Source organism: Balaenoptera ricei, chromosome 1 (assembly GCF_028023285.1).
Source record: "Balaenoptera ricei isolate mBalRic1 chromosome 1, mBalRic1.hap2, whole genome shotgun sequence".
Lineage (NCBI taxonomy): Eukaryota > Metazoa > Chordata > Mammalia > Artiodactyla > Balaenopteridae > Balaenoptera > Balaenoptera ricei.
In genome coordinates, this window is record NC_082639.1 from 90,825,971 (window position 1) to 90,846,896 (window position 20,926).

The following is a 20,926-nucleotide window of genomic DNA, read 5'->3' on the forward strand; positions in this document are numbered from 1 at the left end:
GGACTAATTGAACCACGGTTATGGTTGTTTTAATTATAGGGTATCTTAAACTTAGGAGATAGGAGATGGAAATAATCTGAAGAAACTTTACCAAAAATATGGTTAAAGAAATCACGACACTTGAACTTGATATAAACCAAAAGTGGTGTTTTTGAGCTATAATGAGTATATATTTTAAAAACAAACTCAGGAATTGTTGTTCAGATGGATAATAATTAATTAAGAGTTGTGTGAAAAATAAATTTTTACCAATCATAATTCAAATACTAAAGAAGAACAGATTACAAAGGAAAACTTCAGTTAGTATTTTTTAAATAATAAACATCTGTCCTCTGTTAAAATGTTATTTTTAATTTAATAATATTAAAATATTTTATGCAAAAGAGTCAAGCACAAGTGGTGTGACTGTTAACCAGATGGCAGACTTTGGATGAATGATTCCAGAGGCCAATGCAGAAATTAAAAATGAGAATAGAGTGCTCTGAGTGCATTCAAGAAATGCAGCCCTAAAAGTTGAAGGAATGCAAAGATTTGTCTCTACTTACCAGAGACAGCAAAGAAACAAAGGAAGCCTGGAGGATGAGGAGGAGGGCAGGGGAGGGACGAAGATGGACAATGTGAGAGAGAAAGAGAGAGAACGGAGGAGGAAGACAGGATTAAAAGGAGGAGGGGAAGGAGAGCAAGGACCCTGAAATTGAGAGGAATGCAAAGAATTCTGAATTACAGAAAAGAGAGAAATAAAAAGTTCAGTAATGAAAGCACTCTTTTTTGGTATAAGTATAAACAGAAAACAATATACAGTGTGACTAGGGTGATTCTGTTTTATTCAGGTAAACTCTATCATCCCTAAAGATAAATCTCTACTCATCTGAAAATCTGATTTCTTGAGGATCAGTGTGCATACAAGTGTGGGTGTATTACATTTTCAGTTTAACATTTTACTTGTAAAATCTCACAAAGCATCACTACCCATTAGTGTTATCAAATCTAAACTAAGCGTCCAATTTAAGTGCTGAAATATTTTATTTGTAACTGATGATACAAAAAGAGATGCAATTTTGATATGTCAGGTCCTTAAACCTTTCTGTTTGATACTGTTTTAAATTTAAACCCCAACTTTTCAAAGACTACCTGAGGAAGATATCACTTTAGACTGTGTTGAGCTTGACAGCTGTGAGACCAGAATGATAAAAGAGGAAATTCACTAGAAAGCAGATGTGTATATTAAGAAAATTTATTATTTTCCAACTATTGAGCCTACTAAACAACTATTGTGCTAAGTACTTTACAAATGCAATATAAATTAATTCCTGTACGACTTGTTTACTTTTCAGGTAAAGGCAGCCATAAGGCCCAATGTCTAGCTCATGTGCCCTGATTCACACAAAGTTTCTTCCTGCAATACAGAGTACTTCATAAATGGTGAAGAAAAAAATTCCCTGATTGTTTGTACCACTATAATTCACACATATTATGCTAAATTTTAATAAGTAGAAGAAACAGAAGCCATTTAAGACCACTTCTACCAGAACAAGCTCATATTGGTTGAACACTTTCTAAAATGAGAAAACTTAAAAGAATTAATGGCAATGCTTATCTCCTTTGTCCAAACAGTCGTTCTCTGACATTCATACAGTCTAGATATTTTTGATAACAGCATGCTCTGCAGTGATTTTATTTTATACATCTATAAATGAAAAGTGAAAATCTCTGATGATACCTACTGATTAAGCACATGCTGTTATCAACATACAGATCTTATTTAAATATTCCCAGGTCAACTTTTAAGAGTAAGCCTTATGAATCCTTTAATCCCAATTGAATCACTGAAGAAATTCCATTAAAAATGAAAATTTAAACCCGATATTAAAAAGAGAACCCATTTACACATTTAACAAAAATATAGTGAGACTCTACTCTCTTGTGATATTGACTGGGAATACAAAATGTATTATGGCAGGTGTCAGCCCTTAAGAAGCTCACACTGCAAATGCATTTTTTCCATAAAGGCTAGGCAGTTATAGTTATAGAATTTATTGCATTGTCCTGGCTATAGTGAAGAACAGAGGGCTTTATATTTGTCAGATAAGTGAACAATTACATCTAAGATGAACATGTTTGGGTTTAAACATAGGTTAAATGGATAATAATAGGCTCACAAAGGTAAAATTTTTGCTTGTTTTTTAAATTGATCTTCAGCTCTCCGAGTACTTACTGGCACATAGCAAGCCCTACGTAAATGTGTCAACTGTATGTGTGATCTTTTCCTTCTCAGCACTGAAACCACTAGCTTTCCCATCTTGAACACACTGATTAACTTCTATTTGGCTCTATTTTCTCTCCAACAATATAGGGACAGAAATAATTTGCCCTCTGTTTTTTTCTGATATTAATGTGTTGATACATCTAAAGTCTGTCCTAAAGTATGATTGCAACGGATGTTGGAGTACTGTACATGAACAGCTACATACTTTAAAAGTAGATATGCAATGTCAAATGATTGCAGAAGTGAAAATTTATAGGAGAGAAAATTAAGATCTAGAATGTGTATGGTATATCTAAGGCCATACTGTTAAGAGTAGAGCTTTTCCCACAAAACAGAATTTTTAATCCTAATTTAAACTGTTTACATACTCATCTCTATAGCAATGATAAATATTTTACCATCAAAAGTGCTTAACTGGAAAGAACTCAGAGAAAAAGAGGCTAAAACCTATAAAAATATTTCCCCAATTTGTGATTTAAATAGCAATGGACACATGGTAAATTAAAAGTTTTCTAAAGGTATGTATGGAATTACAGGAATTATAACAACCATAATATCATGAAGTATTCTGTTATTTTAATACTAAACAGCAACCACTATAGGCCACTTATTTTCAACTGAAGGTTGGACATTTACTTATTTTTAAAAGAGAGGAATTTACATTTTTATAATTAGTGACCTCTCTTTAAGTTTATGTTAGCTTTATCCTCTTCTGCAGCCCTTTTCCCTAAACCTTGCAATGGTAATAAAACACAAGTCAATAGCATCAGTTTATTTCCTTGAAGCAATGAGAATAGTGGTTATTTCTCTAACTCTTCACACACAGGAGAACTCCAGATAAATATTTTCTGTTATATTCACTGGGTGTTTCATATTCTGAGAAGCATTTGTAAAGTAAAGGAAAGGGGTAAACAGAGAAATCATCTCATCAGCTTTCAATTAGAAGGCAGCCCACTAGAGAGAGGAAAAGAAACATAAACACAAGTTCTTATGAACAGAGCTATACAAGTAGAAAGCAAAAAAAGAAAAAAAGTCTGCCCCTCTCTTTGTAAAGCCAAGTTGACCTTTGTGGCAAAACTAGTTTGAGGTCTCACTCTGCAGATTACATGTATTTGAGATCAGGTAAGCTGAAAATTCAGATAAAATATCAAGCATGACCAGAGTTTAAAACATAAATTCTGAATGAGTAAGTTAAAGTCCTACAATATCTCAGTCTTTGGTCATTGATCCCACCACCATCTCTCTACATGATTCATCCTGATTGGATGTCATAATAGCCCCCTGAGGTCTAACCGGATTCCAATAGAGAAAGTGTGCTTTAACTTTAAAAAGAATAGCATATGACCCAGTTAGTAAGTGCAATCCTTCTAAAAACTTGTCCAGTTCCTTGTTTGAGAAATAAGTAAAAAGCCAGTGAAAAGAAGGTTCTCTGGAATGGGAAGTGGAAAAAAAATTAGAAGAAATAGGAATTATGATAAGAAGGGCATATAAAATCCTAAAGGAGAGACAACAACAGGAAGAATAATAGCACATAAAGAGGAAAAGAGAGAATCATCAGGGGACAATCATGAAATAGGAGTCATAGGAAAGGAATAAAGACTGATACGTTGCACAGCTGTGAAATCTTGGACTTTTACCTTTTAGCAGCTATGTGTCTGCCCCCTCCCCATATACGTTCTCCATATTAACTCCCACTCCTGGGGAAGGGGAAGAAATGTGGTTGTAGGGATAGAGGGCCTTTACCAGCACACTATTTTATTTTTTTAAATCTCCTCATTTTTAGAGAAATAATTTTTGGCAATGAGGGGATTTTTAAAAATTATTATTATTATTATTTTATCTTTTGGCCACACCACGCGGCATGTGGGATCTTAGTTCCCCAACCAGGGATCGAATCCATGTCCCCTGCATTGGCAGCGCGGAGTCTTAACCACTGGACTGCCAGGGAAGTCCCCGAGGTGACTTTTTTTTTTTTATCAGAAAAAGCATAAGGGAGAGATTATTTAGGGAATACATTTTCCTTGATTTTGTTTTATGAAAATATAGGTGGTAAATGCAATCTGAGAACTCGTTTGCATAATATATTTGTATATACTGTGTGTTAACATAAATATAAAATGTTTACTCAGTTTGTGTTCAACATATGAGAAAAACGCTGCACTGCCCTCCTCTCTTGCTGTTCAGCCCCTTGCTTCTTCCTGCGTTCGTGTGTGCATCAAGACACCTACTTAGTGAGTAAACCCCCTGAGATGAGAAAACATGACCTGCTTTGATGGGCATCTATTACCAGCTTTTGTGTACATCATCATGCATACAGAGAGCGCTTGGTTTCTGCCAGATTTTAGAAGCCCAAAGTCACAGGATCCTGTCGGGATTACTTTGTTTGTCTTCAGCAGGAGCACTAAAAACTGTTTCTCAATATACATTCACTCCGAGTAGCTCGACCTTCAGAGAACTATGACATTGAGATACCAATTCTTTGCTAAGAGGACCTAAACATTGATGAACACTTCAAGACTAAGTCTAGCCCATAAAAAACTTGCTTTTCATAGATCAAATTGATTTTTACTTATATCTTTAACTCCAACATAATTCCTTTAGGGAAAAAACATTGTTTTCACTTCGACTTCTTTGTTCTATCTTTTAATATATTACTCATTATTTACTATGTTATTTTATCTATTCCACATCCATCATCCTCAGTAAACCATAAGCTCTATGCAGGAAATGTCTATTTAATGAATCTATAGAACTCCAGCTTAATAGATTGTCTGGCGTATTCAGATATTTATTTAATTATAGTTTTCCATAAGAAAAGACTTACAGCAGCTTACAGGGAAGACATAAATACAAGATAATATAAATAAATGTTAGGCAAGAAATATAAATAAGCAAGTAACTTTTTTATTGGCAAAAAATAGGACTAACAATATTAGTAATCTAAAAATGCATACTAGAGACCAAGGCTTTTCCCAAATGCAGGTCATGATCCATTGATGGTTTATGAAGTCAGTGCAATGGGTCTTGTACAGCATTTTTAAAAAGTAACTCTAATAAAATAAAGCAGATAATATTAAAGTACATTATATGTACTTTTTGTATAGAGTTGAACGCAAAAAGTTACAAAAACGGTCATAAAGCAAGGAGTTATCTTTTCTACTGTGTCCCAAATTTGACTCCATTATGTCCGTAAGCCATAACAAAAAGAGAAATTTAATTTTCGTAACAGTTAAAAGAAAAAAGAAACCCAGCTAACTGCTCAAGAAACTAGAAACATTTCTAATGCTATTATTAGTAAGAGATTTCTTCTGAGGATACTCATAATAGGAGCCTTGCATACAAATCTCCCATATCCTCAAATAGATACTTTTGGTTGATACAACTCTACACGTTATAGTTTCTCTAAATACAAGCCAATGGCATCATAGCTAGACATATCAGAGTTCAATAAACCCACTTCTATACGCTGTCATAACAACGTGATACAAACAGTCTGGCCTATGTTTCCAACTGAATAGATTATGAATAAAAAGAATAGATGTTAAATATATTTATAAATGAATACATGCACACAGGTATAGGTGGATGACTATTAAATATATTTTGCTCTGTATGGGCCAGAATATATTGAAAGGGTATAGTGTTTGACATGCATAACTGTGACATGTACACACTTTACAAATCTCACTGTGAGCAAGAACTGTTGATAAAAACCCTGCTTTTAGATTTAGTTCATTGACGTCCTATGCAATGAGGGAATTTATTATTTCTCTAGTATTCCAGAAAGACAGCACAACTACTCTCCTTAAGAATGGTATTCTAAGGAAAAAAGTTAAGGATTCAATAATATACTGGAAAATATTTATGGTCATTAAGGGTTCAACTTGTACATCCGTTTAAGCAGTTTAATCTTTGATTCATTCAAGTTAAGAATGATTATAAAGAGCACATATAGGAATATTAAAGCCTAGTTAGCTGTAATATTAGCTCCTCTAACTCTTCCTTTTGACAAATTTTTTACCAAAATAGAGAAGGATGAAGAGGACTTGGAAAACTGCAACTGAGAGAGACAGAGAGAGAGGGAGAGAGAGAGAATGTTAGTCCAATGTTTACAGAGTAAGAGATACACATGTCTGGAAATGGGTCTATGTAATGTGCTGTGGTGTTTCGTTTTCAAAGGACTATGAACTTGGGCAAGTTGTTTACCTTCTCTAAGTCTCAGATCCCTTGCCTTTAAAAATGGAAAGATAATATCTACTGGGCCAGGTTGCAAGAATCAAATAAGATAACAATTATAAAGTTCTTAGCATGAGTTGAAAGAATAAATACTCTTAATAATTTCCTTTCCCTTTTCTACTTCCTTTACCATCCGCATCTTTCTTTACATTTTTTCCTTAGAGAACTCATCACTTTAATATTTTTTCCTTAGTATGCATAAGTGCTGAATCTCTATCCCTCTCTGTTCTTGTGCATTTTAGTCCTGCACTTACCAACACTTGGTCAATATCCCTAAGGTAAAGTTAATACGAGATTGATACAAACTCAGGAGTTCTACAGGATACTCTTACACCTTTATCCCTATGCATTACAATTTCATTGTCTCTCACCAACTGACCAGATATTTTCCTCTGATATTTCGATGTCACGTCTTTGATCAACATTGCAAAATAGAACATGTTATCTTTCTTGCCAAAGAAGTCAGCACTCCTTATTCTTTGTTTTTACTATCAATTGCAAGATAATCCCCCTAAGTCTTTAACCTCAAAAAATGAGAATTAACATGAACAAATTTTCTGAATAAATTATAGTTTACATCTAGAAAATCAACAACTTTTGTTTTAATCTTGGTAATTTGGAATTAAAAAGTTTCAAAATCAAATTTCACATGCATGCAATTGCTTTAACTGGAGTAAACTGAGGCTTGTTTAGCACTTGTTATGGAGCAGGAGTCATCATCATGAACCTCTTTATTATATTTTACAGCAATTACAGTAATAGCATAAAGAACTAATAAATGTGGATGATGTCGTTCCTTTTAGTGGTTCCTTTTCCAACAACTTTGAGGAAGAATTTTAATTGGTTGATGCCTACTGAATTGGGTATGTTAATTTATTGTAAGAATAGATTCTAATTCCAAATAAATAAACTCACAGTCAGCATCTGTGGAGCATTTCTATTAGCAAAGTATAAAAGCCTTTTAAAATCTTTTGTGACTACTAAGAGGCTTTGAGCTTTCGTGTGAGAGTGTTTTGTGTTTGTCGTTGTTCCTGACCAGGTAAAACTGACCAGGCATCACTAAATTGTCATTCCCCCAAGGACACAAGCTTGAAGTCATCATTCAGTTTTCATCTTTCCTCACTGCCCATATCCAATCTTAGTAATAAATCCTACTACCCTGCCTTCCTAGTGTTTGCTCCATCTGCACTGGCCTTTGACTTCCCATTGCACTATCATTGGCTCACTCATATTGTGACATTGATCACTGAACTTTTATGCTCAGTGAGTCTCTCCCATCTCTGCTATATATTACACACTAATGATAACTTTTTCCCTAAAACTTTATTAAATTTGTTTGTTCCAAAAACTTTAATTTTTTTTTACTCCATTTACTCCAAAAACTTCAAATCTGCAAATTACTTCAACTTGGCATTTTAGAGCTTCAATAATCATATGGCATATTATATTTCTGCTTTAGCATTATATTATGTAAATACATAGCAGAGTACCTGGATCCTAGCAAGAATTCATCACACTTTAGTCCCTCTCCCAAGGTGCCGCACTTTGGTAAGACCAGATGTTCCCTAAACACCTTATCTCTTTCCTAGTATCATTCTCTAGATCTTAATAATTTTGTAATCCTCTATACTCTTTGAAGCCAAGTTCAAGGGCCACCTCCTGCATGACCCTTTTACTGATTTCTCTTCTCTTCCCCTGCCCTTGAATAATTAATATTTGTTGTTTGTATATCATTAGGCATTTAATCACTGACTGTCTTATAGTGCTATTTCGTCTTTGGCGTGTTTCTTTTCAAAATTGTTTCCCTTATTTTAAGTCTTTTAGAGGTATATCTTCTGTGGAGCTTAATTGTATACAGGGAAGTAAGTAGTAATTGCCAAATAAACAGTTCTTGATGCTAAATGAATAAATATTAGATCTTTTTGATCAAATTTACTATGTTCTTTCACATGTAACCGGATAATTGTTGACTAATATTCTATTAAAGTATATATCTCCTGGGCATATTATGTACCCTACAAATATACTGATTTCAACTGTCCAAAGACCTCAGATAACATTGTTTGCTTGACTCCTAAAAAATAACTTTAAACAATTTAAATGTGCTCATGATTCAGGTTTCACAGATGTAATAACCATTGATCTTAAAAAATGCATCCATATTCCAAAATAAAATTCACTTTAGAACCTGAAGTTCTGGATAAATAGATTGCATTGCACTGAAAATTTTGAAGATTCTATCTATGCTCAAATCAGCACTTCTGTCTTATTCAACTATTTTTCCTACTCGTGCTACCACCACTAACTTATCTGGATATCTTAAAATGTTCTATATAATTTTATGAATATCAAATATAGTTATTGAAAATTCTTATTTTTCTTTTTAAAAAAATCCTTATCAGATATCCATACCCACCATAATAATTGTAATGACATTTGTATGATCTACAGATTAAATATAATGTTAATCAATCTGCCAAAGATTATATTGCTATGTTCTCAGTATTATTTATGCTATATACACTTTACCCCAATATCAGGATGTATGATAAATTTAAATAGGTAGATATGGAATGATTATATTGACAGCACTGTGCTGTGAATGTAACCAAAGTAACATAAGGAACTCACAGTCTAATGAAAGAGACAACCAAATATATTCCAATGCAATTTCTAAAATGCAAATCATAACAAAGAGCACAAAGAGCGGAGAAATTTCACTAATATATGAAATGGAAGCAAATTGTCCAAAGATGACCTTATAGAGATTTTAACATTTAAGCTTGATCTCTATGGATGAGTAGGATTTTTTTCAAATAGAGAAAGGAAAAATGCGGTTTCCTGGAAGAAGAAGAAAAGTATAAAGTATATTCTCTGCAAAGTATAAAGATTGTGGCAGTATGATAAGCAAGAAATTCAGTGCATTAAGTTGGGTAGAATTAGAATGTAGGCCTTAAGAAAAATAAAATAGACTATAGTGATTGGGATCAAATTTTGAAGAAACTTATAAGGAGTTTGGTTTCCAAAGACAGCGTGGAACCATGAGATATGTATAAGCAGAGGAATGGAAGAGTTAAGGTTGTGTATTAAGCTATAATTCTACAATCAGTGGGCAAAACTAACAGAAGAGGGTAAGAAAGAGAGTCAAGGAGATAAGACACTATTAAGCAAAGAGAAAAAGGAAAGAGTCTGAACAAATATGGTGGTAGTGGAAATGAAGAAAAGGGGACAAATTAAAGAAATATTTTGGCGGTACAACTAGTATGACTTCAATATTTTATATAAAGAAGTTGAGATGCAGGTTAAGGCAACTTTCAGCTTTTTAGATTGGTGAAATAAAATGGAGAATGAGAAGAAACCGCTAAAATTGGTAGTTTGGCTCTTATTGGTAACCTCACACAGTACAGCTAAGAATGAAGGTAAATTAAGGGAAAAAAATGAAGGCTGTATTCTAATGCTTTCTGGGGGGTTGTATGTATCACAAGAAAATAAAAATCTGATATTTACCCATTTGCCGATTATTTCATAAGGTTACATTGACTAAATAAAGCAATCTAGATAATATACAAAATGGATATATGCCTTTCACACTTACGGGATTTTTTTAATGAGCATTGATAAAATTCAAGTCTCATCAAGTACTCAGAATCAGACAAATCACGATTTATTTCCTCAGGTACTGTAAGAAGCAAGATAGCTCCTTTTACCTCCTGACAGCAGTGGTAAAATAAATATTTTCAGTCATCTAAACTCTTTTGTTTCTGCACTCATTAGAGCATGCAACTGGTAGAAACCAGGCATTGACTGATTTGATTGACATGTGTTTATTTTCTCTTCCACACACTGTGGGATCACAGCATGAGAGTAATGAAAGAAGAGCTGTAATTTGCAATCATGGATAGCATGGCTATTTATTATAATCATACTTACAACTGGACCTGGTGGGCCCTGGGGACCTTCTCCTCCTTTCAGTCCAGGTGCACCCTGGGAAAAGTGAAAAGCAAAGAAAATGAATTGATGTGAATTGAATATAAATAGGAGGAGATGCATGACTGATAAAATGAGAATATTAGGAAGTGTTTCCAGACACTAATGTATATTGCTATACGTATTATCACAACCAATGCATATGCTTACATATTTCCCTTTAATTACTCATGAATCTTTATTTAGTTGAGACCTAAAACAATGCTTCTAATAAGCAATTTTATTCACATATTTTATTAATATGTTAATTATACCTGAGCTCCAGAAAGTCCTCTTTCACCTGGGAAACCACGTAGTCCTGCTGGTCCGTCTTTCCCTGAGACACCTTGAGGACCTGGGTCACCCTAAAGAATATAATATACATCCATCATAGAGAGTAAACTCTACATGTTTCCAGAAACAAAATTGTAATTACCTCTAAACTACTGTGAGTAGAGCCTGAATACCATTTAATGATGAGAGTATTGAGTGGAATGTCCTATACATTAAAATGAACTACTATCCACAGTTGAGTGTATATAAATGGATGGTTTTATGGTCAATAGAACAAACTGTTCTTATATATTGTTCAGTCATGCTTTGAGATACAATAAACTGAATATGTTACTGACATATCTTTCTGACATTCATTTAAATACTACACCAACATTTAGAGAATCTATGGACAAGTAATGAGAAGTTACAGTAAAAAGTAAATGGATATTTTCAGCCAAGAAAATTCCTTGAGCGTGGTGTACCTTGGCACCTTCTTTTCCTGCAGCACCGGGAAGACCTTGCTCCCCAGGAGGGCCAGGAGGACCAGGATGTCCACGTTCACCTATGGGACCAGTCTCACCAGTTGGTCCCTAAATTGGATAAACAATCTTCATTAGATTGCTCTTTTATTTTTGGCAAAGATAACACAAACCCAAAACAAATATCACTCCCTTTCACAAAGGTTTATCATTTTCAATTATTTTCATGATGTCCTACAAAACTGCATATAAAGCACTGAAAGTAAACTACCTGGTAGAAGTCTGGAAGATTATGTGTAATCTTTATTAAAATCTGAGTGTATAAGGGAAATATATAGAGAAATTCAAAGAGCTGTTTTCTTTATTTAATCCCAGATTGTTTCAGAGTGAGGCCAAGTATTGTTAAAAACTATTTTTTCACTATAATTTCATACCCTTCCCTCTTTTTATATTAGGTGTCAAATGAGTTTAGGAGTAAAAGAGGCCCTGGTACCACATTGGTAACTACTCAATGAATCACTGCTTGATAATAAGCTCATGTCCCCTGGAACCCAAACAACCAAAGTGGTTCTCCTTGGAATTTCCATGATTGCAGACCTTCCAATTGTTAATCTACATTCATTTGACAAAGTCTAGACAATGTGGCAGGGGGACCCTGAAGATCATGAGTTTGGGTTGGCAGTTCCTTTCGGCCAAAGACTATAACAAATAGCCCACTGCCTTAAACTGCTGCAAATGCCAAAGTGAAAAATGGTAGGTCACTTATGTGTCCCCTGAGTGGTGCTGGTTTGTGGTGCTATTTCAAGTGTAAATAGAGAATGGTGACCAGTTGCTCTCTATCACCACTTAGAAAAAAGCAAAATGAAGGATTTAAGTTAAAGATATATAAAGGGAAAGTTTCCAAATGCTAAGATTGTTAAACAGTGGAATGTGTTACTGAAGTTGCTTATGGAATATCATTCTCTGTTACTTTTCTAAAAATGCAACAGATTCTTACTTTTTTGGTCTTGGATAAAAAAAAAAACATCTATCCTGAATTTGAGTGTACATTTCTAGGTTTAAATTCCTTTAACTATGTATTGCTGAAGGTCCCCAACTTATCATTAATGCATAAACATTTCTCCCCAAAGGAATTTTTCCTTAAACATCTGATCAGAATTTCAATAGTAAGGAATGTAGAACTGATCCTAATTTAATGGCTATCACCACTGAGACAAAAATGAGTGGTGATTCACATGACCTCACAAAAAAAGGAGTATCAAGCATTGCAATCAATATTGCTCCTATTAAATCACTTCCTTTGTCCTAACATGAAAATATGGTTACATTTGAAATAGGCTATAGAATTTTCTTTCTTAAAAGGACCAATAAAGAAAAATAATCCAATGAAGATGCATATTCAATAACACACCTGTTATTTTTATGCCTTAAAGTAGGGAGACAAAAAAGAACACGGGGTTCAGAAACCAGATGTCTGCATTAGGCAGAGATGAATTTTCAAAATTGTGAGAACCTGAAATGTTCAGTTAAGCCCCAATATGTTTACATTCTAGTTGGGGCCTTAATTCTATTTCTGTTCATAGATGAATAACATAATAGGAATCATTCTTTCAGTTAGATTTTTCCACAGAAAATTGTTGTGAAGTTATTTGGAATAAAGAAGAGAACAATTATTTAGAGGGTTTTTAAAAAATTAAAACTGATAAGCAGTCAAAAGGAAGGCTCAGCACACACACAGAGGTCTGCAAAAAGAGCATCATGCACACTGTTTTCTTCTTTATAAAGTAGCAAACAGAAATTCCCTTGGCTTCAAAGTGATCTCTGAAATAAAAGGGATCAACCAATCCAAGAATTCTTCGTTTTTGCTTCTATCACACGTATTCCTAGAAAGAAGACGCAGTTTTTGTTTCTCTGTGTGTGTGTGATGTGTGTTTGAGTTACAAAGTATTAAGAACTAATTGTAGGCTGAGAAAAGACTACTTAAAGCAATTAAATAATTAAAACACTCAATCAACTGCTCTTTTGCTATAATTTGTTATTAGCAGGGGTAAAATTCCAGCTGAGTAAACTAGATGTGTCTTGTCCATTCAATACGCTACACCAGAATAAAAACATTGTTTTCTATCCCCGTGAATTATTTTCTATAAGTAGTTAATACTATAATTCAGGATACTGCATCAATTTTTGAGATTCTTTCTGCCACCTCCCTTGAAAAAGCTACTTGTCTTTGCCATTATTTCTATATACTCAAAGATTACACACTAATATTTTATCACTGATGGAAATCATTGTTATGAAGACAAAAATTTTAAGAAACATGTAATATAATGCAAATATTAACATTTTAGAAGAATTGTGTTAGAAGCTTTATATTTCTAATATATTATACCTCTAAATCTAATTTTTACTCAGAAAACTAAAGTCATTTTATAATTTGAAATCCCCGAAAAAGATGATGGCCAATCTATTTAAAAATTATGTGGTGTTTTTAGCAGATGATGCCATGACCAGGCTTTCATGTCACCTTCATTGTGAACTTTCTGACTTATTGTCATTTATTTTATTTTTTTCTTTTATTCATTCAGGCAATTGAAAAATCGCTTTAGCTAACTGATGGTTTGCTGAAGTTCATTTGATGTAGGCAAATTATATATTTAAATGCCATCCAAAGTATAAAAATACATAAATTTCAATTAAAAACTTTTCACAATAAAATGAGCAAATTTTACACAACTTAGCAAAGGTGAAAATATAAACAAGAAAATAAATCTTGTTAGGAAAATAAAGTAAATGGAACGTACCTGTGGTCCAACAACACCCCCTGGCCCAGGAGGGCCGGTCTTGCCTTGAAACCCCTAAGGTTAAAAAAAAAAAAATCTATAAAAGCTATCCAGGACACGAAGCATAAATTAAAATTCTCTGAGATAGTTGAATAATTCACATTAAAAGAAAGTCACCTTTTGGCTAAAAATACTTATTTTTAAATGCCTATGAATTATTACATTCCAGTTCTTTTTATATTTAAAATTTAACATCTTTACTATTGTACACTGTAGTCCTATGATTACTTTCAATAAGCTTAAAAAAGAAAACAAGAAAATGAAATGAAGCTGGAGCAAAAATGTGTTCTTAGCCCTCTTTCACTGTGTCAGACAACATAGAAATTTTAATCAAGAAACGTTTATGGGAGATTAACCAAGATGGCGGAGTAGAAGGACGTGCTGTCACTCCCTCTTGCGAGAGCACCAGAATCACAACTGACTGCTGGACCATCATTGACAGGAAGACCCTGGACTTCACCAAGGAGGATACCCCACGTCCAAGGACAGAGGAGAAGCCACAGTGAGACGGTAGGAGGGGCGCAAGCAGAGTAAAATCAAACCCCGTAACTGCTGGGTGGGTGACTCACAGACTGGCGAACACTTATACCACAGAAGTCCACCCACTGGAGTAAAGGTTCTGAGCCCCACGTCAGGCTTCCCAACCTGGGGGTCAGGCAACGGGAGGAGGAATTCCTAGAGAATCAGACTTTGAAGCCTAGTGGGAATTGGATTGCAGGACTTTGACGGGACTGGGGGAAACAGAGACCCCACTCTTGGAGGGCACACACAAAGTAATGTGTGCATCAGGACCCAGGGGAAGGAGCAGTGAGCCTGGGGGAGACTGAACCAGACCTACCTGCTGGTGTTGGGGGGTCTCCTGCAGAGGCGAGTGGTGGCTCTGTTTCACCATGGGGATAAGGACACTGGCAGCAGAGGTTCTGGGAAGTTCTCCTTGGCGTGAGCCCTCCCAGAGTCTGCCATTAACCCCACCAAAGAGCACGGGTAGGCTCCAGTGTTGGGTTGCCTCAGGCAAAACAGCCAACAGGGAGGGAACCCAGCCCCACCCATCAACAGTCAAGTGGATTAAGGTTTTACTGAGCTCTGACCGCCACAGCAACAGGGAGGGAACCCAGCCCCACCCATCAACAGTCAAGTGGATTAAGGTTTTACTGAGCTCTGACCGCCACAGCAACAGTCAGCTCTACCCACCACCAGAGCCTCCCATCAAGCCTCTTAGATAGCCTCAACCACCAGAGGGCAGACAACAGAAGCAAGAAAAACTATAATCCTGCAGCCTGTGGACCAAAAACCACAGTTACAGAAAGATAGAGAAGATGAAAAGGCAGAGGGCTATGTACCAGATGAAGGAACAAGAAAAAACCCCAGAAAAACAACTAAATGAAGTGGAGATAGGCAACCTTCCAGAAAAAGAATTCAGAATAATGATAGTGAAGATGATCCAGGACCTTGGAATAAGAATGGAGGCAAAGATTGAGAAGATGCAAGAAATGATTAACAAAGACCTAGAAGAATTAAAGAACAAACAAACAGAGATGACCAATACAATAACTGAAATGAAAACTACACTAGAAGGAATCAATAGCAGAATAACTGAGGCAGAAGAACGGATAAGTGACCTGGAAGACAGAATGATGGAATTCACTGCTGCGGAACAGACTAAAGAAAAAAGAATGAAAAGAAATGAAGACAGCCTAAGAGACCTCTGGGATAACATTAAACGCAACAACATTCGCATTATAGGGGTCCCAGAAGGAGAAGAGAGAGAGAAAGGACCAGAGAAAATATTTGAAGAGATTATAGTCGAAAACTTCCCTAACATGGGAAAGGAAATAGCCACCCAAGTCCAGGAAGCGCAGAGAGTCCCATACAGGATAAACCCAAGGAGAAACACGCCGAGACACATAGTAATCAAAGTGGCAAAAATTAAAGACAAAGAAAAATTATTGAAAGCAGCAAGGGAAAAACGACAAATAACATACAAGGGAACTCCCATAAGGTTAACAGCTGATTTCTCAGCAGAAACTCTGCAAGCCAGAAGGGAGTGGCATGATATACTTAAAGTGATGAAAGGGAAGAACCTACAACCAAGATTACTCTACCCGGCAAGGATCTCATTTAGATTTGATGGAGAAATCAAAAGCTTTACAGACAAGCAAAAGCTAAGAGAATTCAGCACCACCAAACCAGCTCTACAACAAATGCTAAAGGAACTTCTCTAAGTGCGAAACACAAGAGGAGAAAAGGACCTACAAAAACAAACCCAAAACAATTAAGAAAATGGTCATAGGAACATACATATCGATAATTACCTTAAACGTGAATGGATTAAATGCCCCAACCAAAAGACATAGACTGGCTGAATGGATACAAAAACAAGACCCATATATATGCTGTCTACAAGAGACCCACTTTAGACCTAGGGACACATACAGACTGAAAGTGATGGGATGGAAAAAGATATTCCATGCAAATGGAAATCAAAAGAAAGCTGGAGTAGCTATACTCATATCAGATAAAATAGACTTTAAATTAAAGAATGTTACAAGAGACAAGGAAGGACACTACATAATGATCCAGGGATCAATCCAAGAAGAAGATATAACAATTATAAATATATATGCACCCAACATAGGAGCACCTCAATACATAAGGCAACTGCTAACAGCTATAAAAGAGGAAATCGACAGTAACACAATAATAGTGGGGGACTTTAACACCTCACTTACACCAATGGACAGATCATCCAAAATGAAAATAAATAAGGAAACAGAAGCTTTAAATGACACAATAGACCAGATAGATTTAATTGATATATATCGGACATTCCATCCAAAAACAGCAGATTACACGTTCTTCTCAAGTGCGCACGGAACATTCTCCAAGATAGATCACATCTTGGGTCACAAATCAAGCCTCAGTAAATTTAAGAAAATTGAAATCATATCAAGCATCTTTTCTGACCACAACGCTATGAGATTAGAAATGAATTACAGGGAAAAAAACGTAAAAAGGACAAACACATGGAGGCTAAACAATACGTTACTAAATAACCAAGAGATCACTGAAGAAATCAAAGAGGAAATCAAAAAATACCTAGAGACAAATGACAATGAAAACACGACGACCCAAAACCTATGGGATGCAGCAAAAGCAGTTCTAAGAGGGAAGTTTATAGCTATACAAGCCTACCTAAAGAAACAAGAAAAAGCTCAAGTAAACAATCTAACCTTACACTTAAAGAAACTAGAGAAAGAAGAACAAACAAAACCCAAAGTTAGCAGAAGGAAAGAAATCATAAAGATCAGAGCAGAAATAAATGAAATAGAAACAAAGAAAACAATAGCAAAGATCAATAAAACTAAAAGTTGGTTCTTTGAGAAGATAAACAAAATTGATAAACCATTAGCCAGACTCATCAAGAAAAAGAGGGAGAGGACTCAAATCAATAAAATCAGAAATGAAAAAGGAGAAGTTACAACAGACACTGCAGAAATACAAAGCATCCTAAGAGACTACTACAAGCAACTTTATGCCAATAAAATGGACAACCTGGAAGAAATGGACAAATTCTTAGAAAGGTATAACCTTCCAAGACTGAACCAGGAAGAAATAGAAAATATGAACAGACCAATCACAAGTAATGAAATTGAAACTGTGATTAAAAATCTTCCAACAAACAAAAGTCCAGGACCAGATGGCTTCACAGGTGAATTCTATCAAACATTTAGAGAAGAGCTAACACCCATCCTTCTCAAACTCTTCCAAAAAATTGCAGAGGAAGGAACACTCCCAAACTCATTCTATGAGGCCACCATCACCCTGATACCAAAACCAGACAAAGACACTACAAAAAAAGAAAATTACAGACCAATATCACTGATGAATATAGATGCAAAAATCCTCAACAAAATACTAGCAAACAGAATCCAACAACACATTAAAAGGATCATACACCACGATCAAGTGGGATTTATCCCAGGGATGCAAGGATTCTTCAATATACGCAAATCAATCAATGTGATACACCATATTAACAAATTGAAGAAGAAAAACCATATGATCATCTCAATAGATGCAGAAAAAGCTTTTGACAAAATTCAACACCCATTTCTGATAAAAACTCTCCAGAAAGTGGGCATAGAGGGAACCTACCTCAACATAATAAAGGCCATATATGACAAACCCACAGCAAACATCATTCTCAATGGTGAAAAACTGAAAGCATTTCCTCTAAGATCAGGAACGAGACAAGGATGTCCACTCTCACCACTATTATTCAACATAGTTTTGGAAGTCCTAGCCACGGCAATCAGAGAAGAAAAAGAAATAAAAGGAATACAAATTGGAAAAGAAGAAATAAAACTGTCACTGTTTGCGGATGACATGATACTATACATAGAGAATCCTAAAACTGCCACCAGAAAACTGCTAGAGCTAATTAATGAATATGGTAAAGTTGCAGGATACAAAATTAATGCACAGAAATCTCTTGCATTCCTATACACTAATGATGAAAAATCTGAAAGAGAAATTATGGAAACACTCCCATTTACCATTGCAACAAAAAGAATAAAATACCTAGGAATAAACCTACCTAGGGAGACAAAAGACCTGTATGCAGAAAACTATAAGACACTGATGAAAGAAATTAAAGATGATACCAACAGATGGAGAGATATACCATGTTCTTGGATTGGAAGAATCAACATTGTGAAAATGAGTATACTACCCAAAGCAATCTACAGATTCAATGCAATCCCTATCAAATTACCAATGGCATTTTTTACGGAGCTAGAACAAATCATCTTAAAATTTGTATGGAGACACAAAAGACCCCGAATAGGCAAAGCAGTCTTGAGGCAAAAAAATGGAGCTGGAGGAATCAGACTCCCTGACTTCAGACTATACTACAAAGCTACAGTAATCAAGACAATATGGTACTGGCACAAAAACAGAAACATAGATCAATGGAACAAGATAGAAAGCCCAGAGATTAACCCACGCACCTATGGTCAACTAATCTATGACAAAGGAGGCAAAGATATACAATGGAGAAAAGACAGTCTCTTCAATAAGTGGTGCTGGGAAAACTGGACAGCTACATGTAAAAGAATGAAATTAGAATACTCCCTAACACCATACACAAAAATAAACTCAAAATGGATTAGAGACCTAAATATAAGACTGGACACTATAAAACTCTTAGAGGAAAACATAGGAAGAACACTCTTTGACATAAATCACAGCAAGATCTTTTTTGATCCACCTCCTAGAGTAATGGAAATAAAAACAAAAATAAACAAGTGGGACCTAATGAAACTTCGAAGCTTTTGCACAGCAAAGGAAACCATAAACAAGACGAAAAGACAACCCTCAGAATGGGAGAAAATATTTGCAAATGAATCAACGCACAAAGGATTAATCTCCAAAATATATAAACAGCTCATTCAGCTCAATATCAAAGAAACAAACACCCCAATCCAAAAATGGGCAGAAGACCTAAATAGACATTTCTCCAAAGAAGACATACAGACGGCCACGAAGCACATGAAAAGATGCTCAACATCACTAATTATTAGAGAAATGCAAATCAAAACTACAATGAGGTATCACCTCACTCCTGTTAGAATGGGCATCATCAGAAAATCTACAAACAACAAATGCTGGAGAGGGTGTGGTGAAAAGGGAACCCTCTTGCACTGTTGGTGGGAATGTAAATTGATACAGCCACTATGGAGAACAATATGGAGGTTCCTTAAAAAACTAAAAATAGAATTACCATATGACCCAGCAATCCCACTACTGGGCATATACCCAGAGAAAACCGTAATTCAAAAAGACACATGCACCCGAATGTTCATTGCAGCACTATTTACAATAGCCAGGTCATGGAAGCAACCTAAATGCCCATCAACAGACAAATGGATAAAGAAGATGTGGTACATATATACAATGGAATATTACTCAGCCATAAAAAGGAACGAAATTGAGTCATTTGTTGAGACGTGGATGGATCTAGAGACTGTCATACAGAGTGAAGTAAGTCAGAAAGAGAAAAACAAATATCGTATATTAATGCATGTATGCGGAACCTAGAAAAATGGTACAGATGAGCCAGTTTGCAGGGCAGAAGTTGAGACACAGATGTAGAGAATGGACATATGGATACCAAGGGGGGAAAACTGCGGTGGGGTGGGGATGGTGGTGTGCTGAATTGGGCGATTGGGATTGACATGTATACACTGATGTGTATAAAACTGATGCCTAATAAGAACCTGCAGTATAAAAAAACAAACAAAACAACTAATACTAAACTTTCATTGGGTTATTTGTATGGAAACATGTTAATATAAATGTTTCAGACATTACATGAAATTTCTAAAAATCTTATATTTGTATTTGTATGGAAATATGTATGGAAATATGTTAATATAAATGTTTCAGACATTACATGAAATTTCTAAAAATCATATTTGTATTTGTATGGAAATATGTATGGAAATATGTTAATATAAATGTTTCAGACATTACATGAAATTTCTAAAAATCTTATATTTGTACTTGTATGGAAATATGTATGGAAATATGTTAATATAAATGTTTCAGACATTACATGAAATTTCTAAAAATCTTATATGTTCTGGTATAATGTTATAAGTAATAATCCTATTTATTACTTTAAAATGTATATCTCAGAAATAACTAATTTTCTTGTCAACTGCATTATTATGAACTGTCATCAAATCTTTAACCATGGTCATTTTTAAGTCTTTTGTCATTTACAGACAGTTCTGGGTGTACTCTGATGATTTTGCAAATATGTTCCTATAAAAGGGTTTCATCTTCAAGAAATACATGGA

At 35.0% G+C, this 20,926-nt stretch overlaps 1 protein-coding gene across 1 annotated transcript in view; it reads right to left on the reverse strand.

Annotated features, from left to right (window-relative positions):
- Positions 1-20,926, reverse strand: part of COL11A1 (collagen type XI alpha 1 chain) — a 214,966-nt gene that overhangs the window by 55,339 nt on the left and 138,701 nt on the right. The window contains exons 38-41 of the mRNA XM_059927069.1: positions 14,025-14,078; positions 11,227-11,334; positions 10,744-10,833; positions 10,433-10,486 (exon numbers count right to left, since the gene is read on the reverse strand). Coding sequence (XP_059783052.1) covers positions 10,433-10,486; positions 10,744-10,833; positions 11,227-11,334; positions 14,025-14,078 — 306 coding nt within the window. The remainder of the gene's footprint in view (positions 1-10,432; positions 10,487-10,743; positions 10,834-11,226; positions 11,335-14,024; positions 14,079-20,926) is intronic.